General features: G+C 55.9%; 1 protein-coding gene across 2 annotated transcripts; it reads right to left on the reverse strand.

Moving 5' to 3' along the window:
- Nucleotides 1–5,205: 5,205 nt before the first annotated feature.
- On the reverse strand, nt 5,206–22,545 carry P2RY2 (purinergic receptor P2Y2). Of its 2 annotated transcripts, none has more exons than XM_069469290.1 (3): nt 22,392–22,545; nt 12,155–12,390; nt 5,206–7,122 (listed from the first exon to the last, which is right to left on the reverse strand). In XM_069469290.1, exon 3 carries the CDS (start codon nt 7,116–7,118, stop codon nt 5,991–5,993), a length of 1,128 nt encoding a protein of 375 aa, XP_069325391.1. In that variant the 5' UTR covers nt 7,119–7,122; nt 12,155–12,390; nt 22,392–22,545; the 3' UTR covers nt 5,206–5,990. The 2 variants fall into 2 exon arrangements, with proteins under 2 accessions (XP_069325391.1, XP_069325390.1); XM_069469289.1 differs by having other exon boundaries at nt 5,207–7,122; nt 12,201–12,390.
- Between the last annotated feature and the right edge of the window lie 4,870 nt (nt 22,546–27,415).

Below are 27,415 nucleotides of genomic sequence, written 5' to 3' on the forward strand. Positions count from 1 at the left end.
TTCTTCCTGGGTTGCCCATCCTGGACTTGGAAGGTGAGCTCTCAGCTCCAGGAGACACAGATTAGAGATGATGAAGTTGGCCGAGGCAGTGGGAGCAGCAAGAGAGCCCTGGGCTCATGTCCAGGCTCCACCCTGACTGCTGTGTGACTCTGGGCAAGGTATAGCCCTCTCTGTGCCTCCATTCCCACTGAGCAGCCAAATAATCCCTGGGGCCCCTGCCGGGAGGAAAAATTGATTCCAACTGGTTGCATCTCCCAGGGTTCTCATGTGCTGTTTCACAATGCCCTTCAGGAAATGATGTCAGGGAGGGGAGGTGAGGAGCAGGGCAGGGAGGCCCGGAGGGTAGAGACAGGGATATTTTAGGGCAGGTGGGTCCCCCACGTCCCTGCTGGACAATGGTCCAGGGAAGTCGTTGGGGCTGGGAGCGGAAAGTCCTTTTCTGACTTTATCTGCAAGGGCTGAAAATAGTCCAACGTGGTGGGTGGAGCCCCTGAGGACAGGGTTTGGGGCCAATGAGTGACTGGCCCTGCCTGGCCCATTGTCCCTGGCTAGGACAGGGCAGAGACTGGACACTGGGTTGGACTGGAGCCAAGACAGAGGAAAGCCCAGGAATCCCCTACTGCAGGAAGAGTGCTGGGCAGGGACAAGCCCCATCAAAAATGGGGAAACTGAGGCCCAGAGGGGAGCAGTGACTCACCCAAGTCACACGGTGCATCAGGGCAGAGGAGGATGAGAGTTTGACTCTGGGGCTCAGTCCTCACCCCCACCCCTCACGTGCACAACCACATCCCCACCCTGCAGCCCAGTCACTCTGGCCAAGCTCCACCCTCCACCCTGCAGGAGCTTCAGACTTTGTACTGTGTGGCACTGTGTGGCGGCAGCGGAGTCACTTCACCTCTCTGGTCACTTGATGCCAGGAGAGACTCACTGCCCCCGCTCTAGTCCTCAGAACCAAGAGCCTGGTGCGTGTTGGGAATGGCGGGGGAGCAGCTGTTGCTGTGCCTGTGATGAGGATGTCACAGCCGAGGTGGGGGAGCTGGAACGCGGGAAGCTAGGTCTCTAGGCTCCAGAGTGTGGCCCAGAGAAGGCAGGCAGATGGCCTCCAGTCACACAGCAAAAATTGCCTGCCCTGTACCGCTCCAGGTCAGTCCTGCCACATTTGATCTCCGGACTCTTGGCTGAACCAAGATGTGGCTGCAGACCACCACGACGGGCACCGCCATTCAGGGAGAAACGGCTCACCTGCTGCCATGGGTGGGCGGGAGCTCGCTAGCCTGTAGGGGCCCCTCTTCCTCCTCCCACTGTCCCCTCTCCCTGGCCCTCCCACAGCCAGGCACCTGGACAAGGCTCTGTAAACAACTCAGGCCAGGCAGGGCAGAGGCTGGTCCCATGCCTCCCCCAGGATGGACTTGCTTCTGTCCTCCCATCTCCGGAGATGTCAGGCCCCCTGTCCCACACTGCCCGGGCACACTGTCCTCTCGTTCGAAATGTTTATCCCAGTGTGGTTACATGTTAAGTGACGCCAACTCCAGGAGGCAGGGCCCAGCCGGTTTGCCTCTGCGTTTCACGTGGAGTAGCTCGGGGAAGCCCCCAAATGCCCTACATGGGAGGTCGTATCTCATTGAAGAAATGAGAAAACTGAGGTGCTGCAACGCTAAGCAACTCGCCCAAATTGCCACAGCTGGAAAAGTAGGGACAACATTCAAACCAAGGCCACCTGGACGTAACATCTGTGCCCTTAACCCCATCCCTGCTACACTGTTCCTCTCGTCTTGAATGGTGTGAAGTGTCACTTACAGCCCGTCCCGCCCCGCAGGGCTCCTGTGTGCTGTGGGACACTAGAAAGGGCCTGAATCTGGGCATCGGGTGGCCCTGGACTCAATCGCAACTCACCCGCCCTCTGCCCGTGTGACCTGCCCGAGTCCTCCCTTCTCACCCCGTCTCCCATTTCCGCATCTGCTAAACGGGGATGATGTTGTCCGTGTCACAGGGCTGTAAATATGTGAGGGTGGCGCCTGGAACGTGAGTCAGTATATCAGTTCCCTCCCCCATGTGCCTGATTCGAAACACGTCAGCCCAAATCTGCCATGACAAGGGTGGCAGAAGGGTAGATTTGGTTCCTTCACCTGGACCAAGACTGAAGCAACTATGTGTGGAGAACATGTTGTCTGTGGACTCTCCTAACCTTGGAGGGTGAGAGTGAGGATGTCCTCTGGACTCCACCTCCCTCCTGGGTGCCGGGACATCTGCCACCCAGGGCAAAGACCACTATGTGCCACACGGCCCCATTGGGCACATCAGCAGGCACCCCCGCCACCTGACTCTCTACCCTCTCCCGCCTCCCACCCCCTGCCCATGTCCCTGCCTCAGTTCCAGGGCTCTGCTCTGTCTCCCAGGCGGGAAGAGCTGGGCAGTGTGGGTGACAGCCGGATTCCCACCACGGCACCCCCCGCACTGAAGCAGCAGCAGCCGCAGCCTGAGCCCCTGGCTCACATCCAGGCGCCGCGCTGACCTGCCCAGTGACCTTGGGCAAGGCGCCGCCCCTCTCTGGCCTTGAGTCTGCAGCTGGCCTGGATAATCCCTGGGGTCCTGTCCCATGGCTGGGCGACTCACTTGCCCTTTCACAGTGGCCTTCATGAGTCAACAGCCCCAGGAAGTGATGTCAGGGTGGGGAGGTGGGAAGGGGCAGGGAGGCCTGGAGAGTAAGAGGAGATATTTTGAGGGCAGGCAGGTCCCCCTACGTCACCACTGGACAATGGTCTGGGGCTGGGAGTGGAAAATCCTGGTCTTACTTGGGCTGAAAATAGCACAAGGCAGCAGGGCAGGAACCTCACCCGCAAGGCGCGTGCCTGGGCACCAAGCAGCAAGGCCGATGTCTATACCTAGGAGCCAGGCAGTCCAGCTGGGGTCCAGAGGTGGGGGCGTGGGCCTGTCCCTGGTCCCGGAGGGTCTCCGTTCCCCACCCCCACCCACATCTGCCACAGGATTAGATGGTGAAGAAGCCCCTCCTTTGGTGCTGGATTCCTAGGGTCTCCAGGGCAGCTGCAGGAGGGCTAGGTGGGCAGGGCCTGAGAGGAACGAGGCCCAGGGGACCTTGGGCCTGTGGCGGCCATAGCCCCACCCCCAAGCACAGATGCGCACTAAGGACCCCCGAAGTCATGAGGTACAACCCCTGCCTCCAGGTCTAAGCAGGTCTGAGAGTGTCAGAACTCAGCACTCACACTCTTGACCTGCAGGGGAGGGGCGCCCTGTAAACCGGGATGGGGTTCAGCCAGAGCAGCAGCTGGTAGGAAAGAGATAGGCTTGGGCCTGCGGGAAAGGTCAAGGACAGTGTGTAAGAGGCAGTCACTAAGAAAGCTCAGAGGGACTCTGTCAACATTAACAGAAGTATAGAACCTAGAATGTGGGAGGTTAGTATCTCAACACTATTCTGGGTAGGTCACCCACATTGTACAATGCAGAGTTATCATTTGGGTGATAACTGTGATGAATCTCTGTCACATGAGGGAGCTGTGGAGTTAGGCTCTGAATAGAGCAACCCCTGGAGGTGCCCTGCCTTTGACAAGGCAGAGTGGGAAGGGTAGAGAAGTTGTACGAGGTAGGCAGAGTCAGCCCACCGGGCAAGGGCTCTCCCAGAGGGAGAGAAGTGAGTCCCTGTCTTTGAGGTCAAGAGTGAGGCCTGTCAGCTTTGTCCTGCTGCCCAAAGGCTAGATGCTGGAGCCCATCCAGCTGAGCTCCACAAATTGGCTCTGAGTGGTCCCAGCTGGACCCAGAACCTGTCATGGGTGAGACCTATATCCCCCATTTTAAGCCCTGACCCAGCCTGAGCACCAACCATCCTGCCACACAGCTGGGATTTTGCCAGAAGGCAGGGGGCTGCAAGGGAAGAGGAGTGAGTCTCTCTCACACTTACCCCTGGTGCAAGGGAAGCCTCATGGTCAGGGCAAGGAGGGAGCCCTGCTTTGGCCTCCTTGAGGCCCAGCCCATCTCGAGCCTGTACCCGCTGTCTGCCTGCTTATGGTTCCCGCACACCGTGCTCTCTTGCCCCCATGTCTTTGCCCAGGATGTATCCTGCACCTGCGTGTTCTCCTGGGGAACTGCTTTCCTTGGAAGCTACAACTTGGGAGTCTCCTGCTCCGTGAGTCCCCTGGCACACAGCCCCATCCACTCAGCATTACCCAGCGGTGTGCTGGAGCAACCTGTACCTGCTTGCAAGAGCCAATGGTTAACTTTTCAGGAATTTTACAAGGAGGTGGATATCAGGTTTGCTGTTTGAAATTGGCCATGGTAGGAATATTCGCACCGTGGCAATCCGCAATGCTACAAATACTGGGGTCCCCTCACTCCCCTGGAGATCCAGTTAACTGGTTTAACATTTACCAGCAAATGACTGTCATCACTTAAACTAAGGCATCCCAAGGACTGGGACCCCACCTGACTCCTCTATGCTCGGCACAGAGCCAGGCACAGGAGCCAGTTGGCTTTAAAGTGGGGGATGACCTGGGGTCTGGAGAGGGGATCCCTGATGTGAGACTGTTAACGAACCCCCAAGGGGGGTTTAATGTTGTTCACTGCATAGAAAGCCAATTATTGAGATAATGAGGATTGTCAAGGAAGAAAGGATTTATTTTAGTGGCCATGTCAATTGGGAGGTTGGGATGTATGAACTGGTTTAAATCTCTGACCAATAGGGTCTGGGGGTTTTTTTGGAGATGAAATGAATAATGCATCAGGTGAGTGAGCATCACTGCGTGTTTGGGGTGGAGTGCAGTGCACGCAGGCGTGGTGAGAAATCATGTTAGTACATGTGTCCCATGATCAAAAAGGGATACGTCCCTCCCAGAGCGGGGATTTTAGTACTATAATGAGCTAGGGATTAATACTGGTCATTCTTTTAGCCTAGTGCGTACTCTCAGTGGGTCTTTGGGCATGATCTGTGGTGGAGAATTGCTTATCTTGTGTTCTCTGGACAAACAGGTGGTGTAAGGATGTGTAGTTATCTCGTGGCTGCAAGGAGGTTCTGCCGTTTCTGGGAAAGAAACTCAGAAGGGAATGAATGCATCAGTGCAACAGAAAGTCACAAAGTTCTAGTTGGCAAATCATACCGGCCTGGGAACTGAAAATATAGAGAACTACAAAAAAAACCTATAAAAAATGTTTTCTTGCTTATGGAACCGGTTATAAGACTACCCCTGAGACCACTAGTCAGAAGGCAGGTGGCAGAAGAGGACAGATTGGAGAAGGGATCCTTGTGTGGATGTTGAAAGTTACCCAGACCATATCCCCGTCCCTGACCACACAATAGGGCACGGCTTGGCAGGCAACAAAACCTTTAGTATAAGTTACAGCTTCACACTGGCTCCCATCCCGGGGGAGCCTCCAGAGGAGTCTGTGACATCAGTCCCCAGATGTTCGTCTCTTGAGCAGGGGGTATTCCTCCAGCTGAGTCCACTGTGGCACCCAGTCCTGCCCCAGACCACCATGGGAACTCAGCGTGACCACTTACCAGGGTCCTCCGGCCAACCTGTGACTCTGCCCCCACCCCAGGTGGCTCAGACTCAGACCTTGCTGTGTGACCTTTGTAAGACACCTTCCTCTCTGGGCCTATTTCTCCATTTGACTTAAATAGACTGGACTCCAGCCTGGGCACCTCGGCAGGTACAGCCAGCTAATCTGCATGGGAGTCAGGCCAGAGGCAGCACTGGCCATGAACACTGGCCTTTCTTGAAACCTTATTTCCCCAATCACACGTACAAATGTTAAGTGGGGACTGTGGCTATGGGGACAGTTGGCTCTCTTCTGGACCATGGAGGAGGGAGTATCTTGAGCCCCTGCCACATGACAGAGCATGAGGTCATGGCTTCCTTTATCATCTAGCATGAGTCCTGATGGTCCATAGTTGGGGAGAGCATCCCATTTGCACAAGTCCTGGTCCTCGACATCTCCCCTTCTCTCCAAATAAACTTGCACAAGCCCAAAGGGTTCAGGACCTACAGCTGGATGTCCTTAGTGTTCTGGCTACCAGCTGGCGTGGACTCAGTCCGCCTGGAGTCCTCACTGCTAGCTGACACATCTTCTGCCCTCCGGAGGTCAGGTCTGTCCGACCTTCGCAGGCCCAGCCTGCGACGAGCCTGGGCAGTGGGGGTGGGGTCTGTGGGCGGTTTGGCATCCCGGGCAAAGCGCACGAGCCTCTGCCCAGCCAGGAAGTAGAGCACGGGGTCAAGGCAACTGTTGGCGCTGGCCAGCGGCCGGGTGATCTTGTAAGCCATGTTGATGGCGTCCAGGGTGCGACAGCTGAGGTCAAGCGAGCGGAAGGAGTAGTAGAGGGTGCGGGTGATGTGGAAAGGCAGGAAACAGAGGGTGAAGACCGCCAGCACCACGGCGATGGTGCGCACCGACTTGCGCTTGGCCCGCGGCAGGCCTCCAGTGGTCCCATACGCTGGCCTCAGCAGCCGCCGTGCCATGAGCACGTAACAGACCAGGATGACGGCAAAGGGCACCGCGAAGAGCAGGCCCAGCATGACTGAACTGTAGGCCACAAAGTGGCTGAAGAGCTCGGGCGCCGACGTGTCGTGGCAGGTGATGCGGCTTCCGCGGGTGCTGGTGGTGACGAAGTAGAGCACGGGGGCCTGGCAGGCTAGCACCAGCACCCACACGGCCGCTGCCACCCGGCGGGCATAGCGGGCCCGGCCCCAGTGCAGGGAGCGCAGGGGGCGTAGGACGCCCAGGCATCGGTGCACGCTGATGCAGGTCAGGAAGAGGATGCTGCAGTATAGGTTGGTGTAGAAAAGGAAGCGCACCAGCTTGCAGAGCACGGTGCTGAAGGGCCAGTGGTCGCCGCGGGCGTAGTAATAGACCAGCAGCGGCAGGGAGGCCGCGTACAGCGCATCCGACACAGCCAGGTGGAACATGTACGTGGTGGAGGCGTTCCAGGTCTTGAGGCGGCACAGGAAGATGTAGAGCGCCACGGCGTTCAGACACAGCCCGAGCACGCACACCACGCCATAGGACACGGGCAGCAGCAAGTACTTGAAGTCCTCGTTGAAGCGGCATTTGTAGCCGAGCTCATCCCCATCCCAGGTGCCATTGATGGTGCCATTCCCGGGGCCTTCTGCCATCGCCCTGCAGGGGCCGGGGAGTGGGGAAAACAGTCAGGGTCACGGGAGGCTCTGCCAGGAGGCCTGACACACCCTCTGACACCTGACCAGGGCCTTGGTTGCCATCTGACGTGGATCTGGACCCAGAACCTCCAAACCCTGGAACCTGGAGGACGCATGAGATCCGCAAATATAAGGATCATATGATTCTTAAACTTTAGAACAGGGGTAGGGAAACTATAGCCCAAAGCCCAGACCCCGCCCACCAGTCTGTTTTTGGAAATAAAGCTTTATTAGAATACAGGCATACACATCTGTTAACAAAGATCATATGGCCTGCAAAATCTAAAATATTTGCTATCTGACCTTAAAAAGTTTGCTGACCCTGCTCTAGAACTTCAGGATCACAAAGTTCTACATCTAGGATTCTGAGCTCTAGAATCTGAGGAGCTGGGGCTGCCAGAGGGGTACAGTCTCAGATCTATGGGCAGGGGCCTTCCCGGCTGGCTGGCCCTGCTTCACAGCCAGTGCCCACTGCCTGCTGAGGCTTTCTGGCCAGTGGGCAGCCCGTAGCCTCCTGGGGGCACTGCCAGCTTCCTTCCTGCAGCTCATCTTCCCGCTCCCTGGGGAGGCTCTGGTCCTGTGCCTGGTATTTTGGTATTTGAGGAAATATTTCCAAGGATCTCCCTCTTCAGTTATTCATTTAATCACTCAGTAAATATTTTTTGGATATTCCTATATTCTGGCACTTTCTACATCTGCAAACATAAGTCATGACCCCAAGACCTGTGAGGCTACCAGATGGGACAGTGACCCTACTGAAGAGTCTAGGGAAGTCTGGGGTGGAGATGGGGATGGGGGGCAGAGAGGGACTTCTGTGAAGCTTCTTCCACGCCTACCCGGTTTCTCTTTCATGACATTCCCCTACCTTGTCCCTAGTGAGCATATGACACACCCATGGGGACTGACTGCCCAGCAGACAGTGAGTGCCCAGTCAGCTTGTCCACCTTCCTCTTCTCCCCACCCCTACCAGCGTCACCAAGAATAGCTCTCTTTCAGCTGGGATGCAGGGGACAGACCCCGGTCTGGAGGGCAGAGATGTGCCCAAAGGTCCCAGAAGGCAGGCTGGAAATCACAGCAGAAGGTTTAAGAAAAACACAAAGAATAACTTTCTAGGCCGGGCCTGGTGGCTCACGCCTGTAATCCTAGCACTCTGGGAGGCCGAGGCTGGTGGATCGTTTGAGCTCAGGAGTTTGAGACCAGACTGAACAAGAGTGAGACCCGTCTCTACTAAAAATAGAAAGAAATTAGCTGGAAAACTAAAACTATATAGAAAAAATTAGCCTGGCATGGTGGCCCATGCCTGTAGTCCCAGCTACTTGGGAGGCTGAGGCAGAAAGATCGCTTGAGCCCAGGAGTTTGAGGTTGTTGTGAGCTAGGCTGACGCCACGGCACTCTAGCCCGGGCAACAGAGAAGACTCTCTCAAAAAAAAAAATAAAATAAAAAATAACTTTCTAACAGGGTAAAGGTCCTAGTACATGTGCTTTATTAAAGTTACTTCATTTAATCCTTACCACATGCTCTGGGAGTCAGGTCACCACCCCCAGTTGTCTAATCAAGAAGCTAAGACACAGATCATTTGAGTACTCTGGTCAAGGTCACACAGCTAGGGATGGGCTGCGGTTCCTATCCTGGTCCATCCCACAATGGAAGGGGCTGTAGGGGGCAGGTAGTGAACTCCCTGTTCATAGAGATAGGCAAACAGCTGTCTGGTAGAGGCTGCAGGAGGGCTTGTGGCCTGTGCATGGGTGTGTCTGGAAGGCTAGAAAGGGCAGAACGTGTGAGTCTTCCCCACCCTGAGAATCTGAGGCTGCACAATTCCCTTCATTTTGGATCCTGGGGTCCCGAGAGGCTGGGACTGGGGAACTCTATACGGCAGCAACATCCACTCCCTTGTGACCCTCAGCTTCCTGCCCAGCCTTGGCCTCCCAGCAGCAGTTCAAGGCCCATGAGGTTGAGATTAGGGGGGCTGGGGGGAAAATAGGTCCCTCAGTTTCCCTTCTTCCTCCATTTCCCCCAGATCTTCCCTGTTTCCTGCTGTCAGCAAATGTACAACCTAGGAGGAAAGGGACCTGCACCCTTGACACCCCCGCCATGGACCCAGATGGCTCCCCAAAGAGCCAGGGAGGAGCCAAGAGGAGGAGGCAGGCTAAGAGGAGACAGGTAGTGGCCGGGGTCTGACAGGGCCAAGTGGCTGGACCCCTCTTGCCCAAGGGTCAGGACAATTCCTGCACCCCACCCTTGCCCCATGCCCCAGCCCAGTGCCAGTGTCTACCTCTCATTGCTGGAACATTGCCTCAGCCCCCGCCCAAATCCAAATCCAGAGGGGTCTTTGTAAAAGACAAAGTCATTGCCCTGCTAGAAACCCTCCTGTGGCTCCTGCCTTCTCTTAGGAGAAAACCCAGCCCCTTTGTCTGGTACTCTAGGTTTTCTTTTTTCCTTTTTTCTTTTCTTTCTTTCTGACTTTCTTTCTTTCTTTCTTTCTTTCTTTTTTTTTTTTTTTAGATGGGGTCTCACTGTATCATCCAGGCTTGTCTCGAACTTCTGGGCTCAAGCAATCCTCCTGCCTCAGCCTCCCAAGTAGCTGGGACTACAGGTGAAAGCCACCACCCCCCCAGCTCCTGGTACTTGAGGTTTTCATAACTCAGCCTCTGCCAACCACACCAGCCCCATCCCCTGTGACCTGCGGTTTCCTGAATGTGCTCACCACTCTCCCCTCCCAGCCTTAGTTCCTGCGGCTCCTTCTACCTGGATCCATTCTTGCGCCTCATCTGCACCCGTTGAGCTTTTTATCATTTAGTGCAGCAAACTCTAGTGACTAGAACCTGGCTTCTGGGGTCAGACTGCCTTTGTCTCCCTGGCTGTAAAATGAGGTGGTTGACAGAATCTCCATCATAAGACTGCTGGGGGGATTGAGTAATTCGTGCGAAGTGTTTGGAGCAGAGCCTGGCTCATAGTAGGTACACTGCGGTGTTATGAGCGTCCAGGCTCGGCTCTGAGGTGGCCTTTTCCAGAACCCTTTGGGGAGCTCTCTCAGACCACGGGTGGAAGAGGGGCTGCGGAGGAGATGAGTGTGGTAGGCCAGGGGAATGACGCCAGGCCTGGGACCCCATGAGTGGGGAGACCTCAGAGATGTTTGGGAGGGAGGCTCCGGAGACCATTTCTGGAGAAATTCGGTGTCAGACACGGTAAGTGTGGGAATGGGTGCAGGCTGGGCCTGCTGGGTCTGGTGCTTTGGAAGGCAGGCTGGGCATCGCTGGCCCACAGAAGCTGCAGGAGGAGCGTGGAGAGGCCGCAAGTGTGAGACTGAGGAGCTGTAGAGGGGCCATATTCCCTCCTGGGACAGAGCCCTGGCTTGGGACTCAGAAAGCTTAGGTTCTAGTCCAGCTCTGCCACAGAATCCCAGGTGACATCAGGCATTTCCTTCCCTCCCGAGTCTCAGACCTCCCATGGGTCAAATCCCCCAGCTGTGCTCCTGTCCCAGGGCCAAGGCCTGGCTGGCCTCTCCTCAGATTAGGTCAGGGCCTTCATCTTCCCTTTGTAGTCAACACCTCATCGCTCCGCACCGGGAGTTTCCTGCTAATCGCTAATGGTGGAATCTCTGACACTGAGAAGAGGGGTGGAGACTTCCCCGTCTCCCCACAAACTGAGGGAGTTGCCCCTTCCACCTGTTTTAAGACATCCTGGCCGCCACCCTCCCAGGCCAGCTGGGGACTCCATCACTGGGGCCCCGGGCCAGACTGACCCCGCCTCCCCCTCCTTCCACTGGCTGCCTCACCAACCTGGGAGTACGTCTTTAAGGCGAGGAAAGTCCCCAGCCCTCTCCCTCAGGCCTCCCCCCTGCCTCTCCTGACCCTGGCTGCCCTGGGGACCTCCCCCCAGGCTCCTAGGGAGCAGGGCTCCACCTGACTTTGTCTAATATCACTCTCTAACCCCTCTGGGCCCAGTTCTGGCTGGCCCTGCCCTGAGGAGCTCCCAGTCTGGAGGGGAGGCGTGAGCCATTTAAGGGCCCTTCCAGGCCTCCCCACCTTTGCTCACGCTGTCCTTTCTGTCTGGAACACCTTTCCAGAACCCACCCACACTTCTCAAATGTCACCTTATCACTGAAGCTCTCCCCCTCTACCATCACCCCTCAGGGCATTCCTTGCTGGTAATTTGTCCTTCCAGCCTCTAATGCAACATATTCCAGGTGCTCCTTGGGGGTTAGGTCCATCTGATGTTTTTCTCTGTTCCTATCATCCATCAAGAGGCCCAACCCACAGCAGGTGTTACAGGAGGAAGAGAATGAATGAATGGAGCACAGGAGGCCATGGGAGCCCAGAGGAGGCTGAGCCTGATGCGCATCCTTTCCCTTTCCCTTACTTCTCTGAGGGCCTCTCAGAGGACAGTGGTGCTTGAAGATTTCTCAGCTGCTGACCTAGGTGGCCAAAGGACAACCCAGCCCTCCTGGGGGCCCAGCACACCTGGGACCTGCTTATTCCTGGACAGGCCGCTGGACTGTCTCTCCTTCAAGAGCTTCAGGGGCCCAGAAGTCTCTGCCCTTCTCTAGATAGCCAGGGAAATGGCAGGGGGAGGGGAACTGGACCCAGGCATTCTGGAGACGGATCAGCTGTCTGAGGCCTGCCACATGTTTCTATCTGGCTCAGGCCACAGGCCAGCCTGATCAGCAGTTCTCCATCCTGGAGCCCCCACTGCCAGCCACCCTGCTTGGTGGGGGCCAGATCTGGGCTGAGCAGCTTCTACGCAGCCTCTTCATTTCATCCCCATCCCCCACCTCCACCCCTTGGTAGATACTGCCATAGAGGTTAAGCTATTTATTTGTTCAAGGTCACACTGCCAGGAATTGGAAAAAGTGGGCTTGACACCCAGGGCTGTCTGGCTCCAAAGCCTGAATTCATCACAGCCTGGGATGAGGAAGTGGGGCAGGGCACCTGCCTTGGGACCCCCCAATCTAACCCCAGTTTAGTGCACACACATGCACAACATACACGCGTACCTGCCCGAGCCTCCCAGCCAGTGGACCCACCCTGGCACCCCTGTACCTGACCAGCCCCTGCTCTTGAGGTCAGGATGCTCAGCGCCAGCTCAGGTTCCTCACTCATGAATGCACACGCCTGGACCAGGCTGCCAGGAACTCTGCGGGAAACAGGAAAAACAGGTCCCCAGGCCTGGGGCCACGCCCAGCCTCCAGCATTTTTCAGGGCAGGCAGTGCCACAGCCCCCAGGGGGCTCCTGCAGACACAGGGAGGTGGAGACAGCATGGGTTCAGGGTCAGGTGAAGCCAGCCAGGCCAAGCCCTCCCAGGGCCACTGCCTCTGTTCTAACATTGGCCTGAAAGAGGCAGACAGGTGGCCTGGTGAGCTTGTCCTGGTCACAGTGTCCTCTGCATACCCAACCTCAGCTGTCCACCCCAGCTCACATGCTCCAGCCTCCTACCCAAGGTACCTCCTTTCACAGGAGTGTGGCTCTGCCGGGGGAAGTCTCCCCCAGTGCCCTGCAGAACTGAGCCAAGCCTCCAGTGTCCCCTCCCTGAGGCCTGGTTCTGTGCTTTGGCCCCACAGCAGGAAACGGTCAATACCCTCCTTGCCCAGGACACACTCTATTGTACTTGTCCAGACACACTTTTCCCAAGCTGGATCTCTGTCTAGAATATCCCTCCTCCCCACTCACAGCCCTAAGCATTCCTCCCCAGGCGCTAGAAACACACACCCCACACCTGAGCATACAGGCACAGACACACCGAGACGCGCAGATGTACAGGGGCACGCAGAGCCACGCTCAGACGTACATGCAGTGGACACACACACATGGTCCAGGCCGTCAGGGCCTGGAACAGCCTCCAGAAATCACCTGTACCAAACCCCCTGTGACAGAGGAGGAAGCCAAGGCCCAAGGCCTTGCAGTGAATCAGGGACAGAGCCAGGATTAGAACATGGCCCTTCTGCATTCTGGCCCTGGCTTGGTCTTGCCTTGGAGCCTCTCATGCACACAGGGCTTCTGTGAGGGGTGCCTGGTGGAGGGCCCCCTCTGTAGGGGCAGATCCCAGCATCCACCAGACATATAAGAGGAAAGCAACATCCCCTTCCTGAACTACCTTCTCTCATCTGATTCTTTTCCCTAGAATGGGGGAGCGGGTCTGAGACAGCTGAGGCCAGGTCCCCAGGCTGGAAGCGCAGTACAAGTGAGGTGGGGGGGGGGGGCGGGATGTGGGAGAGGAGATGAAGGCGTGGAAAATGCCTCTGGGCCACTGTTTACTTAGTGTACCTTGCTGGGTAGTCCCAGGCTGACATGGCCACTGGGCTGGTAGCTGTCTGCCAGTGTACTCTAGTGTCTATGACAAGGCCAAGGGACATCACCTTTTCACCCTGCTCCACCCGGGTGCACACCCTGTCTTCTCCTTAGGAGATGCCTCCACTCAACAGGCTAAGATGGAGCACAGCATTGTCTCAAAGTCATTGCCGCGTTACTGAGAAGGGCCTCCACCATCCTTCCAGGCTTCAAACCTCTGATGTAGCCTTGACAACCTCTCTCTTCCACCCCATTTGAACCCCATCACTCACCAAGTCAGTTCAACTGTGAAGCCCGTCAGACGTGCACGCCTTAGGCCTGCACTTCCCCACACCACTGCCCCAGCCCCCTCCCCAGACTCCTTGTCACCACCCCTGTCCCATCTGTCCGGCTCTTCACACTGCAGTCACGAGGTCTTCCTAAAACACAAATCCAACCACATACTGTTAAGTTCAAAACCCTTCCATGGCTCCCTAGTGCCCTTGGGCTAATGTCCAAGCTCCTCTGCCTGGCACCCAGGCCCTTGCTGATCTGGTCCCTGCCAACCCACCCTTTCTGCCTCCACACCCATCTTCTTGTCTCAAGCACAACAAAAGCAGTCCCATGGTCATATCTTTGCTCAGGGGCACCCTCTCTTATCTTCTAACGCCGATATCCCAAGAATTTAGTGCTGTCTCCACCATATTCTGTGTTAAGGTGGCTTCATGGCCAGGCACGGTGGCTCATGCCTGTAATCCTAGCACTCTGGGAGGCTGAGGCAAGTGGATCACTTGAGGTCAGGAGTTTGAGACCAGCCTGAGCAAGAGCGAGACCCCCATCTCTACTAAAAATAGAAAGAAATTATCTGGCCAACTAAAAATATATGTAGAAAAAAATTAGCCGGGCATGGTGGCACGTGGCCTGTAGTCGCAGCTACTTGGGAGGCTGAGACAGGAGGATCGCTTAAGCCCAGGAGTTTGAGGTTGCTGTGAGCTAGGCTGACACCACGGCACTCACTCTAGTCCAGGCAACAGAGTGAGACTCTGCCCCCCGCCAAAAAATATAAATAAATAAATATAGAAAGAAATGATCTGGACAGCTAAAAATATATGTAGAAAAAATTAGCCGGGCACAGTGGCACATGCCACAGAGAACCTGCATCCTGCCATCGTGAGAGCAAGAGAGGGCACTGGGCAGGTGGGAAATCTCAGGTGGGAGGCTGAGGCAGTAGGATGGCTTAAGCCCAGGAGTTTGAGGTTGCTGTGAGCTAGGCCGACGCCACAGCACTCTAGCCCGGGCAACAGAGTGAGACTCTGTCTCAAAAAAAAAAAAAAAAAGGTGGCTTCATATTCCTCTTCTCATTTAATCCTGAGAGGCTAAATAACCTCCTGGGGTTACCAAGCTCTGGTAACAGCAGAGCAGCTCTGGTCTGTCTGACGACAGAAGCTATGACCGTGACCACAACTCTTACCTGTGAGGCCCAGGCTCTGCCCAGGAAGCTCCCTGACCATCCCTCTTTCAGTCCCACAGCTCTGCCTGTCTGGTCGGTTCTCCACCTGGGGAGTGCCCAACTGGCAGGGCCCTGGATTTACTCTTTTTAGTACTTCCCTAGTGTGAGGTGGCCATGATGGTTATTGTACCCATCTCACAGGTGGAAAAACTAAGGCCAGAAGGGGTAGCTCAAGGTCTCAACAAGATCATAGGTCAAGGGCAGAGCCAAGCCTAGCATGCAGACCATGCTGACCTGGCTCTGCCGCTACCCTAATCTGGGTCTTTCTCTCTGTGGCCCTAGGCTAGGGAGCCTGAAACCAGGAGGAGGGGCCGGGGCAGGTCCCAGGCTGGCTTCGGAATTTCCAGGGTGGTTGGACGACATTCCAGCAGCTCCACTAGGGTGTGCCATGCAACCTGGCTGGTGGACCCTGTCCAGCTTGGCAGGGGAGAGTGTCCTGTCACCACTCTGGAGACCCCTGCTGCCTGTCTCTGCCAGGGGTGGAATGCTGCGAGGGGAAACAGAGAACCTGCATCCTGCCATCGTGAGAGCAAGAGAGGGCACTGGGCAGGTGGGAAATCTCAGTTCTGCTATTCCCAGTAGGACTTGGACAAATCTCTTAACTCCAAAACCCAAATCTCAATTCCTCTCAATATCAGAACAGTACCTGCCTCAGAGGGTTGCCCAGATAGTTAAATGAGATGATTCAGACTCCTTTTAGGAACTAATAAGAGAGGATTTCAGCAAAGTGGAGAGGGCAGGGAGGATGAGGGTATCTCAGGAAGACAAGGGGGGCAGGAAGCCCCGCAGGAATTATGGGCAGGGGCTACAGGTGGTGAGGTCATGGTCCGACTGTCCATAGATCAAGTTTCCAACACTGACAACATTCTCCGGGAAGGCAGTTCAGGGACCCCATGCAGGAACCAGACACCTGTCATACTCCTTCACTCACTCGCCCTTCACAAAGGTTGCCTGTCCCTGGGCAGGGCACGCGGGGACTCAGAGGCAGGTCAGACCCTTCCTTGATCGCAAGGAGCTCACTGTCAAGGTGGGAGAGGCACACTCAGAAACAGGCAGTGACAACTCAGGGTGGTCAGGCCTGAACAGAGCCAAGGTGATCCTGAATGGGAGAGGAGGGTGGCTACAAAGGCTTCCTGGAGCAAAAGACATCTGACCTGCATTTTGGAAGATGAGTAGGAGTCAGCTGGGTGGAGAGAGAGGAGAAGCAGAGTGAGCAAAAGCCAGAGCAAGATGACATGACATGCTTGGGGACTGTTAATTATCCCTATGGCTTGGGAGTGGAGAGGGCAAGGCTGGGTTGCACAGGCTTAGGAGCTTAGAAGTCACCTCTGTCCCCTCCCAAATGTCCTCCAAGAAACCTTGCCTGATGTGCTGCTGCACTGTGAGCACTGGGGCTGGTCTGCAGAAACAGCCAAGGGGTAACCTCTGATGTTATCAGCCAGTGTTCAGGAGGCCCTTGGGCTCTGTAGCCCCTCCCAGGGGCTCTCTCCCTCTAGGGAGCCCCAGGATTCTGACTGTGGGGGACACTCACTGAGGCTGAGCTCAGAGCATCTGAGTGTGTGGGTCTCAGATTAGCCAGGCTTACAGATGAGGAAACTGAGACCCCCTAAGGAGGAGGGGCCTTACTCAGGGTCTGGTATTCTAATTATTTCCAGTGTGGGGCTGAGCAAACAACCCCCGACCCAGAGCAGAACTCCAAACCACCCCTCCCAGCCCCGACTTAGCACAGCCCAGCACAGGGCCGTGGAGATGCGCTACTGAACTGAGCAGGTTCAGAACCACAAGGCCTCGGGCGCGACCCCGACCTATCACACCCAATGCCTCCAGCCAGACTCAAGAGGCCAAGAACGCTGGGTTCAGGCTCCAACTTGCAACCAACCATGCTGTGCAATCTTGGTCAAGTCAGTCCACCTCTCTGAGACTGGGGTTCTTCACTGGCCAAACGGGGGGAATCACCACTACCTGGGACAGCTCATGAGGAATGAGTAAGATGGGGGCAGGTGGGTGCTCCCCGGTGCTGGCAAATTGTACACTGTCCTGATGTGGAGGATGTGTCTGCCTGTCACGACAGGGAGACACTAAAATCCAGAGGCCCATGATGGATTCTCAGTGGGGGTGTGGGGGAGCCTCCCAGGTGTCCCCAGCAGAGGGGCAGAGGTCACAGTCAGAGCAGTCAGGGAAGGCTTCTGGAAGAGGAGCTGTGATCAGGTTTGAGGAGGAGCAGGAAGGGTCCCGCTTGGGAGGAAAGGGGGAAAATGGAGAACCCAAGGTGGAAAAAGGGGTAGAAGCATAGAAAGGACACCTGCCAGTCTGATTCTGAGTTCACTGGTTCTCAGAGTCCAGTTCCAAGAGCCTCTGGTTCTAGGAGTGAATGCTAAGTGTTTCTTTAATTCTGCTACTTGTTGCTCCTGATAGCCTTTGCTTTTGAGATTTTCAGAACCACGGGAGTCTGGAGTAATGCAGTCATAAATTACACTCCCAGGAGACACAAAGTCCCAGCAAACACTTGCCAGTGTCCTCGTGTGCCCAGCCTCAGAGGGACCCTGTGCACCCAGGCCCAGATCACACCCTGTCAGGCCTCCGAGGAGCGCACGATCTGGCTGGGGAGAAAGATGCAGACAGGGACTGAGTCCACTTGGGTGATTAAGCCACGACCAGAAGAAGCCCAGGAGCCACAGAGCCCAGAGCAACTCCTACCTGGCCTGGGGAAGGTGGTCAGGGAGTGCTTCTCAGAGGAGGGGCCATTGAGCTGGGATTTAATAAATGATTAGGAGTTTGTCAGGTAGAAAAAGGGTAGGAAGGCACTGAGGGCAGGAGAGGCATGTGCAAAGACTTGGTGGTGTGAGAGTGTGGCCTGCCGGGGACAGGCCAGGAGATCACGAGTGGCTGGTGTGGAGGATTAGGTGGCATGGAATGTGTGGGGGCCTGAGGAACTCACATGAAAAGGCTCAAATGCCAGGCTGAGGAGTTTGGCCTCTATTCTGAGGAAAATGGGGAGCCACGGCAGGGCTTCAGAGGGGGAGGACACGGCCAGAGTTGACCTTTACAAAGATGGTGCCATATGGAAGGTGGGTGGGACTGCGGAGTCTGGAGGGAGGGAGACCAAGGTGGAGACTGTATGTACAATGGGGCAGTGACAGCAGTGGGTCCCTTGGCCCTGGATTTCCTGCAAGAGGGGAAGCATCCTTCCCAGCCCAGCCATGGCAAGAAGTCCTCCTATAAGCTGGGGCTAGAGGCTGGGCACTCGCCGGGAAGCCATGCCAACACCAGGAGGCTCTCCTCAGACAGGAGAAGAAGACAGGGCCATGTGGGCCCCAAAAGTCTGAGGGAGGCTCTCCTCCCTGGCTCCAGTGCCCAGGCCTCTCCTCTAGGGAGCTACAAAGACAGGGACAAGGGTAGACCCTTTACAGGGTAGAGGGCCAACAAGATTCCCAGCAGGGCCCAGGCTGCCTACCCTCCCAGCAGAAACTCCAGCTGCTCACCCTGGACCAGGAAGGATTCAGACCTAGGAGATGGGGTGTCAGGAGTGGAAGAATTCTTCTGTTCGAGAGCCAACTGTGGCTCTCCATGGAGCAAGGACCCCCTCTTCTACTGTGTGCCTGCCTTCACCTGGTCACTCATTTCCCAAATACTCACTGGCATCTGCTCTGGGCCCAACCTGTGCTGGGTGATGGGGACCGAGAGAGAAAGGATGGCCTGGGCTAGTCCTGAAACTTGCCTCTGGGAGTACAGTGGTCAGAGTGGGCCTCCACAGCCAGCCTCCCCTCTCAGGGCCCAGTAATAGGGAAAGGCCAGGCCTCAGGACCCAATGGCAGCCCAAGAGGAAGATATGGCCCAAAGGGTACACCAGAGAGGCCTATAGAAGGCAGTTTGGGGAGAGGAAATATTTCATTGAGGCATCTCTTCCTTCTCTCACAAGATCAAGGCTTCTCTGGTCCTACGGACAGGCATTATCTTATCAGCAATTGGGTAATCAGGCCTCAAGAAAGCCCCAAAGACAGGTTCCCAGGGCAGGACTCAAACTCCTTTCAGCCTGGAAGCCAGAGGACCAGGCCTTACCCTGATGGGGCTCCTGTCTTGGATGGGGAGGACTAAGCTGGGGCAGCAGACAGGAGCCCCAGATTTCACCTTGGTTTAATGACCTTGGGCAAGATACTTTCCACGCCTCTATTTCCTCATCTACAAGATGGAGACAGCAATTCCTCCCGCATAGGGGTGTTGGAAGATAAAATGAGGGATGTTTGTAAGTTGTTATTAGTAAGCTGTCTCTGCAGAGGGTGCAAGGGGAGAGGAAGGCATTCAATAATTAAATTCTAATGACCAGCATAATCCCTTGCCATTGCACCCGTGTTCTATTATAGTCTTCAAAATGCATTTAAGACTATGAGTATCACACTCCTCCCCTGAGCATTGCACTTTAAAGCTTACAAAGCTCTTTCCTGCCCAATATTCTTAAGAATTCTCATAGCAACTTTGCACTTGAGGAGGCAAGGCTCATCATTCCCAATTGACAAATGGCAAAACGGGTGCCTAGAGAGGCATAATGGCCTCTCGAAGGACCATGGCCACAAAATCACTCATGAGGCCTTGGTGATGCCCTCACACTCTCTTAGCTGATTCTTGGGGGATCCAGAAGGCTCAGAGCCCTGTGCATCCTAAGCAGCAGGGGGACAGGAATGGAGGAGCCACAGCCTCACTCTGCAGCTCAGCTTGGCAGCTATTTCTTTTCTTTTTTCTTTTTCTTTTTTTTTTTTTTTTTGAGACAGAGTCTTGCTCTGTTGCCCGGGCTAGAGTGAGTGCCGTGGCGTCAGCCTAGCTCACAGCAACCTCAAACTCCTGGGCTTAAGCGATCCTCCTGCCTCAGCCTCCCGAGTAGTTGGGACTACAGGCATGCGCCACCATGTCCAGCTAATTTTTTCTGTATATATTTTTAGTTGTCCAGATAATTTCTTTCTATTTTTTTTAGTAGAGACGGGGTCTCACTGTTGCTCAGGCTGGTCTTGAACTCCTGACCTCGAGTGATCCACCCACCTTGGCCTCCCAGAGTGCTAGGATTACAGGCGTGAGCCACCGCGTCCGGCTGGCAGCTATTTCTGAAGGTTACATACTGCGATCCTCTAACTCCTCTGGCCAGACCCTAGGACAGCCTAAGGCAGGTAGAGGAGAAGAAAGAGTGACAAGCCTGTACCAGAGCCTCCCCCTTGCTCCCCACTGCACACACTCTCAAACACAGGACCTTACTGGTTCTGGCCTCCTTTTAGAGGCTGGCAGGGCAGGAACTATCCCATGGTCACCCAACAAGCTAAGGGCAGAGCTGGGATGAGATCAATTGCAGGTCCACTAGCCCCCTCTGGGAGAGGGAGAGTCCTAAGTGTGCCCAAATTCCTCAACAGGAGCATCTGAGAGCTCAGGGGAAAGTGTTTGGCCAAAGGGGCAAGGGCTAACTCAGAGTTTAAACAATGCCTGGGATGTTTCTGGTGTCAACATCACAAATGTCCTGAGCTTCCTGCACTTGGCACTATTCAATCCATTCTCCACCTGCAGCCAGAGAGACCTTTCAGAAATGGCGCTCTGACCATGGATCTCCTCTGCTCATAAATTTCCATGGCTTCCTATTGCCTTCAGGATGAAATCTAAGTCTTCAGCCTGCACATGCTGGGTCCTGCAGTGCTGCAGACCACACTGTGAAAACCTGTGCCACTTGCTTTGATGACCAGATTCTGGTTTACCCTTCTTTGTAGTGACATAGAGCTCCGCTGCAGACAGGCCTTCACTGGGGAAGTTGCGGGCAGAGACAGGGGATATGGGGCTGCTGTGGTTCTCTCAGTTCAGCTCATCTCTGTGCAGGGTGCTGGCAACACAGAAATGAGCAAGCCACAGTTTCTGCCCTGCAGGAGCCCCCAGACTTAGAGAGAGGGAAGGAGGAGATAAATATAGACCATGACAGTGTAGGGTAGGACCAGGGTTGTCAGCGCCAAGACTGCAGAGGCCCAGAAGATGCTCCATCCCAGCTGGGGGATCAAGGAAGGCTTTCTGGAGGAGGGGACATCAGAGCTGGGCCCCAAGTCTGGTAGTTGTCCAACTGAGGAAGGTGAGAGTAGCTGGGCATGTCAGGCAGTGAGCACGGAATATGCAGTGGGCAGAGGCAAGAAACAGCCCGGTGCGTACAGGAGTCTACAGGCAGTTACTGTAGGGTAAAGAGTCAGGTGGGAGAGGTGGCCGGAGAGGTCGGCAGGGACCAGTTTTCAAGGCCTTAAGTCCCAAGCTAAGGGGTTCAGACACGGTCCTGTCGCAGTCCTGTGAAAGTTTAGCCTAGGGAGAGGCAAGGTTGGGAGTTTGGTTTCAGGAGGCTCCCTGTAGGGACTGACCCCCCACCCCCAAGCTGTGAGCCTGCCCAGGGGGACACTGGTGCTGAACATGCCCCACATATCAGCTCCTCAACAGCCCTCAAGTTCCATATCATTAGTATTCCTTTTTTACAGATGAGGCCATTGAGACTCAGAGAAGGGCACCTGGCTCAGGGTCACACAGTGGCCAAGGCTGGATTGGAACTTAGGTCTCTGAGTCTCCAGAGCTCTTTTGTGCACCCGTGGACCCTGTCTGCTCAAAGAATCTTCTTCCTCCCACTCCCATCCACAGATAACTGAGACTTCCCTGGGGCCCCAACCTGATCCTCAGTCTAGATCCAAAACAAGCCGGGAGATCAAGCTGCAGACCCAGGGAAGGGAGCGGGAGATGCCCGGCTGAGAGGAACAACAGCCATGGATCCCAGAGATCCAAACTGACCACGCTAGTCTCTAGCAGGGCCAGACCCTTGGGCTGGGCTCCTGGAGGACCCCAAGCCTGCCACTGGCTGCCCTAGTGGGGGAGTAGGGGACAGACTTTCCCCTGACTAACCCTTCCTACAGCTCCACCCGCCAGATTAAAAGTCCTCTGACAGAGGCTTAACTGTCCTTCCTTGCCACTGCACCCTCCTTTCCACTTCCTCCCTGTAACTGCCCCCTAGTCTTACTGACGGCCAGGACAGGCGGGCCACCCAGAGTGACCCTGGGGTAGGACCGGGCGCAGGGAGTCTCTGGCCACAGCGCCTCGCCCCCGGGGCGCTCACATCGGAGCACACACACAGACAAATCCCACAAGTCTGGCTACGGGCCCCCGGGGGCGCACACACTCACCCACTAATACACAGACTTCCCAAATATGCGGACACACACAGCCTGCTTACTACCAGGGTATTTGTCCACACTCACCGAGATCGACACTGCAGTGGAGACAAAGTTCAAGACGCGCGCTACACAACAGCCCAGAACAGCGTCCCAGTAGGACCCACACGCACGCGCCTCTGTCCCTCTCGGGCCGGAGCTGAGTCGGCACCTGCCAGTCTGACCCACCGCGTCCCCAGGCCATGCCCGTGTCCTGCCGGTGTCCTGCCCCCACCAGGCGACCCACCTCTCACCTCTGCGCTGCGCTCCTCCGCCCGGGGTGCCGTCGCCGCCGCTCCCGGGTGCCAGCGCCCGGGTCCCGCCGCCGCGGAGACCCACGTGCCTGGCAGCCCGGTTGTCCCAGGCGTGCCTCGCTCCCCACCCCGCGGCCCGGGCGGGCGCGGGGCGGGGCGGACTCTGGACAGACCCTGGCGCCGCCCCGCAGCCGCCCCGACAGACACCTCGCCACCCGCCACCCGCTCCGGGACGCCGCCCAGCGACACCGCCGCGGGGTCAGCGCGTCTGCAACCGGTGCTGCGCGGGGAGGGGCCGGCGACGATGGTCCTACCGCCTGGCCAGGAGGACGCTCTCCTCCCTCACGCTGACCTGGAGCGTGTGAACAGAGGTTTTCAGAGGCGCCAAAGTTTTACAGGTTTTCCTGGTACCTGCGTGGCCCACTGCGGACCTTTGCGCCGAGCCTCAGCCCTGCTCCACCTCTTCCCCGCTCCCGACCCGCCTGGCTCGCCTGCTCCGGGGAGACCCGCTCAGGAGCTCCACGCTGAGAACGCACCTCCCTGGCTCGAGACGGGCGGGGTGGGGCTCTCCCCATTGCCCTGGGAAGGAAAGCCGGGCATTCAGACCCAGCCTTCCTCTCCAGCTCCGTAGGAGGCAGGCGGCGGAGGGACCCTCTCCTATGCTCCCCCTCCCCTTCCCTTTCCTTAATCTCAACAGCAGTTCCCTGAAATCCACACACTTTTTGGTTCCTCATTTTGAGCTGCCTTAACTCCCTTGTCTGCCCTTAACCCCACTCTGATGGCCTTCCGTAGTCATGGACCCTGTATCTGTCCCTTTCCTGGACTGTGAGCTCTGGAGGGCAAGGACCACATCGGGAGGTGCTCCATCCTTGAGCGTGTGAATGGATGAATGAGCAGGTGCCCCCTCCCCGGACCCCACCTTATTTGAGGTCCAGGACTCAGAAGTGTAGGTTCTGGCCCAGCTTCAGCGCTGACTCTGGGAGACCTTGACCCAGTTCCAGTCCCTCTCAGGGCCCCCTTTTCTGTGAAATGGAGCCAATCACACTGATGCTCCCACCTCCCAGTGCCAATCCGCCCCGTGCTGTGACTGGTGCAGTGGCAGGACAGGTGCAGAGGACTCTTCCTGTGGCCCAGGAGCTTGCTCAGGGCCCCGAGGCCTAGGGCTCTACTAGGCTCCGTATCAGCTGCCAGCCCCCGGAGGGGTCCAGGGAGGATGCTGGCTGCAGCCCTGCCAGGAGCAAGAGCAGAGTGGACAGACAGCCCTGTGTGACTGAGCCGCCTCTGCAGTCCCGCTGGGACCTTCGCTTGGGAGACACAAAGGCCCCTTGTGCAGCCTCCTCCACCTATTGTCCAAGCTGGTCCATGCGGCTTTCAGGGGCTTAGATATCCCCATAGCCCCAAGTTGTGGGGCCCAGGCCTTAGGGTCCCAGTGTGGGGAAGAACTTTTAGGCACTAGAATCCCAGCCAACCCTCTTTTTCTTGTCCCCATTCCAAGCCTTCAAATCTTCTACTGTCACTGCTGTTTAACCCAGGAGGGAAAAAAAAATTCCTTTGACTCCAAGTTGAGGACCCAGGCTTGGCCTTTGACTTCAGCAGAGAGAACTGGGTGGTGGCCTGTCCAGGGCTCTGCCTCTGCGCTGGTTCAAGTCCCTTACTTTACAGCCAAGCAGCTGCATCCCGGAGACACGGTGTCTCAGCTACCGCAACAGTGACTTAATATGGCTGGAGGAGCAGAGGAAAAGGCCTTGGTTCAGATTTCAGTCTTGCCTGTCCTGTGACTCCTCTCTGAGTCTCAGTTTCCTCTCCTGCAAAATGGAGTCATAATAATCTCTTACTTGCTGGCCTATCTTGAGATTTTTTTAGGATTTTGCCCATCATCCTGAGCTTCCTGGGTTAGAAGGGTTAGTACCCCCTTTAATGAGGGCTCGAAGTCTAGGTCCCCTGACATCTTCCCCAGGGACTTCTATCACTGGGATTTAGAGGTCATCATGTCCAGCAGGCTTCAAATTCCCCACCTGGGGCTGCCTGGCTTCAACTGGAGCACCACTGCTTTTATATTTTTATTTATTTACATTTCCTGGTAAGAATTGGTCGCAAACACATAGAAGACTCTACAGCTAAAAGAATTTAAAACCATTGATCAGATCAGGCAATTGAGGCCCCATGAGTCACATGGCAAGCCTCACACAAGAGGCCCATCTGAAAGGGTAGAATAGCATTGAGGAGTCTCCCTGGGACCAAGCAGCCAAGGCAGGCTAATGATGAAGGCCCAGGCACAGTAATGGTCCCCACGAGGTGGGTAATGGAGCCACGGGGGCGGGGGAGTCTTCCATTAGCAGCAGCAGGTCAGGAGGGGCAGGGCAAGCCCCAGCCTCGGCTGCTCTCCATGCATTAGGAGGCTTCCTGTCTCTCCAGCCCCAAGGAGACATTTGGCTGGCTCAGGCCTTTTCATTTTCCCTCTCTCTGCTTCTCTCATCACCCCTGAGAAAACCTTCTGCCCTGAGAATCCATGCTGGGGGTGGAGCCCCTGTGCCGGCCCAGGCTCCAGCCCTTCCTTCCCAGGCCCGGGTGATGTCTCTGTTACCCCTTGCTGCCATCACCTGCTCACATTCTCTGGTGGCTCCACCACCCTCTGGATAAATCCCAGCTCTCCAGCCTGCCTCTCCATCCTCCCCACCTCTCTGCCTCACCTCCTGCCCCTGAGCCAGCCGTGCTGAAGTGGCACCTGCTGCTCCCTCTGCCTGCAGGGCCCCTTCATGCTTCTCTGCCCTTGGCCCCCAGCTCCTGGCTCCCTACCTTCGCTCCTCTAAGGCCCAGGCCAGGTGCTCCACCATTTATCATGCTGTCATTTACCATTGTCACTATCAATGTCTATCTCCCAAAGAGATTTGATGGGAATCTCTTTGAGGGCAGAGCCAGGGGCCATCCTGTTCACAGTTAAATGCCCAGCACTTACACTGTCCCTGAATATTTGTTACAACATGAATATTTGTTGTGAGTGAATGAGTAAGGACTCTATCTAGTGATCACCTTCTTTGTGCTAGTCATCGTGTTCAGGTATTTCATTTAATGTCCACCAGAACCCTGTGAGACAGGTGTTATTATCTGCATGTGACATATAGAGAAACTGAGGTTCAGAAAGGGGAAGAAATGTCCAAAGTCATGCAGTGAGTCTGAGGTGGATCTCCTGGCCCTGAGACTGCAGCTGCTGGGCAGGAAGGCCCTGTTGAGTTCCTGCAGTGATGGCTGGGCCATGACCCTGGGACCCACCCTGGTGGCTCCAGTTACATAGGGATGGGCTGGTTTCGGCAGCCTTTTCTTACTTGTTCTCTGGGCTGCTGCATTGACCTGAGCTGTCCTCCCTTTCTCGCCAGCCGGGAACTGTGCTCCTCAGGTTTCCTGGGCAGGGGCCAGGGCCCTGATGCCAAATGCAGCCTGGAAGCTCTGGCTCTCCGCATGCCAGGATGCAGGCACCCAAGGGAGGCAGTCCTGGGAAGCAGGAAGCCTGGTCCAGGCCTGGACAAGCCTCTGCTGTACCTCCCCACAAGCAGGACCAGCTACACATTAATAATTTACAGAACCCAGAGAAAAATGAAAATGTGGTCCCCTTGTTCAAAAATTAAGAATTTCAAAATGGTGACAGCAGAGTATTAAACCAAGTATAGGGCTCTGCAAGTCATGGGTGCTGTGTAACTGTGCAGATTATATGACCTACAGCCTGTCCTCAGGCCTTGGTTTCCTCATCCGTCAAATGGGAGAATGGTAGCCACTGGGCTGAAAGGTGAGATGAGGTGGGAGATGTAAGGAGGAGGTGCAGTGAACAGCATGAGCATTGGGTAGAGGTCCCTGTGGACAGCATTTGTTGTTTGGGTCTCACCAGTTCTTGCCCGGAGTTTGATTCTTCTTTTTTTTTTTGAGACAGAGTCTTGCTCTGTCGCCCAGGTTAGAGTTCCGTGGCATCAGCCTAGCCCACAGCAACCTCAAACTCCTGGGCTCAAGCGATCCTCAAGCACCAAGTAGCTGGGACTACAGGTGCTTGCCACCACGCCTGGCTAATTTTTGTTTCTATTTTTAGTTGGCAGGCTAATTTTTTTTCTATTTGTATGTAGTAGAGACAGGGTCTTGCTCTTGCTCAGGCTCATCTGGAACTCCTGACCTCAAGCGTTCCTCCCACTTCTGCCTCCCACAGTGCTAGAATTACAGGTGTGAGCTACCTCACCCGGCCAGGAGTTTGATTCTTTACAACAGCTCCTTTTCACAGATCAAAAAAGTGAAAACTCAGAGAAGCAAAGTGACTTGCTCAGGGTTGCACAGAGATTCAGTGGGAGAAGCCAAGGTCAGAGCCCTGGTCTGTCTCTCTGCAAAGCTGGTGCTTTTTGTAACACAGGCAAGAGATAGAGAAGGGCAGGAGGGAGGTGGGACGGACAGAGGAGCTGCTCAGGACAAAGAGGGCCACTGTCCAGACACAAAGACCTGACCACAGAGGCCCCTGCGGGGGCTGGGCCAGACAGATGGCTGGAGCTGTGTGACTCTATCTGCGGGGACTGGGGGAGCTGCCAGGAGCTGCCTCCTAGATCCTCCCTGGCTGTGCCGGGGCAAGGGTGTGTTGGTACGCAGGAGCCAGGAAATGGGTCAGGGAGGAGAAATGGACTAAGCATGGGCCCCTTTCCACAGCCCCAGGCCTCCGGAGCCAGAGCTGTGCCCGGCTCCTCCTGGGCAGCCTGCCAGCTTAAAGAATCCCCTTCACACCACCCACCACCCCACATTCCTGCACTTCAATAGTGGCTGGGGGAGTCAGGCCATGGACTGTCTAACAGTCCCAACCTCACAATCCCTGCCTCCCACGGCAGGAGGGAGCACCTGCTCCTCCACCAATTGAGATCCCCTGTGACCCGCACTGTTGACCTTTCCACACTCACCTGTTCCACTCTTCATCAGCCTCCCACACCGCAGTCACATGGGATGTCCACTGTTCTCCAAACCATTCTGTCCTTTCACTCCTGCCCCTGTGTTTGCTCGTGCTT

The sequence above is a fragment of the Eulemur rufifrons genome, chromosome 6, assembly GCF_041146395.1.
Source record: "Eulemur rufifrons isolate Redbay chromosome 6, OSU_ERuf_1, whole genome shotgun sequence".
Taxonomy (NCBI): domain Eukaryota; kingdom Metazoa; phylum Chordata; class Mammalia; order Primates; family Lemuridae; genus Eulemur; species Eulemur rufifrons.

Coding starts and splice junctions, on each gene's coding strand:
- P2RY2 (XM_069469290.1), bottom strand. CDS start 7,118: ATGGCAGAAGGCCCCGGGAATGGCACCATCAATGGCACCTGGGATGGG.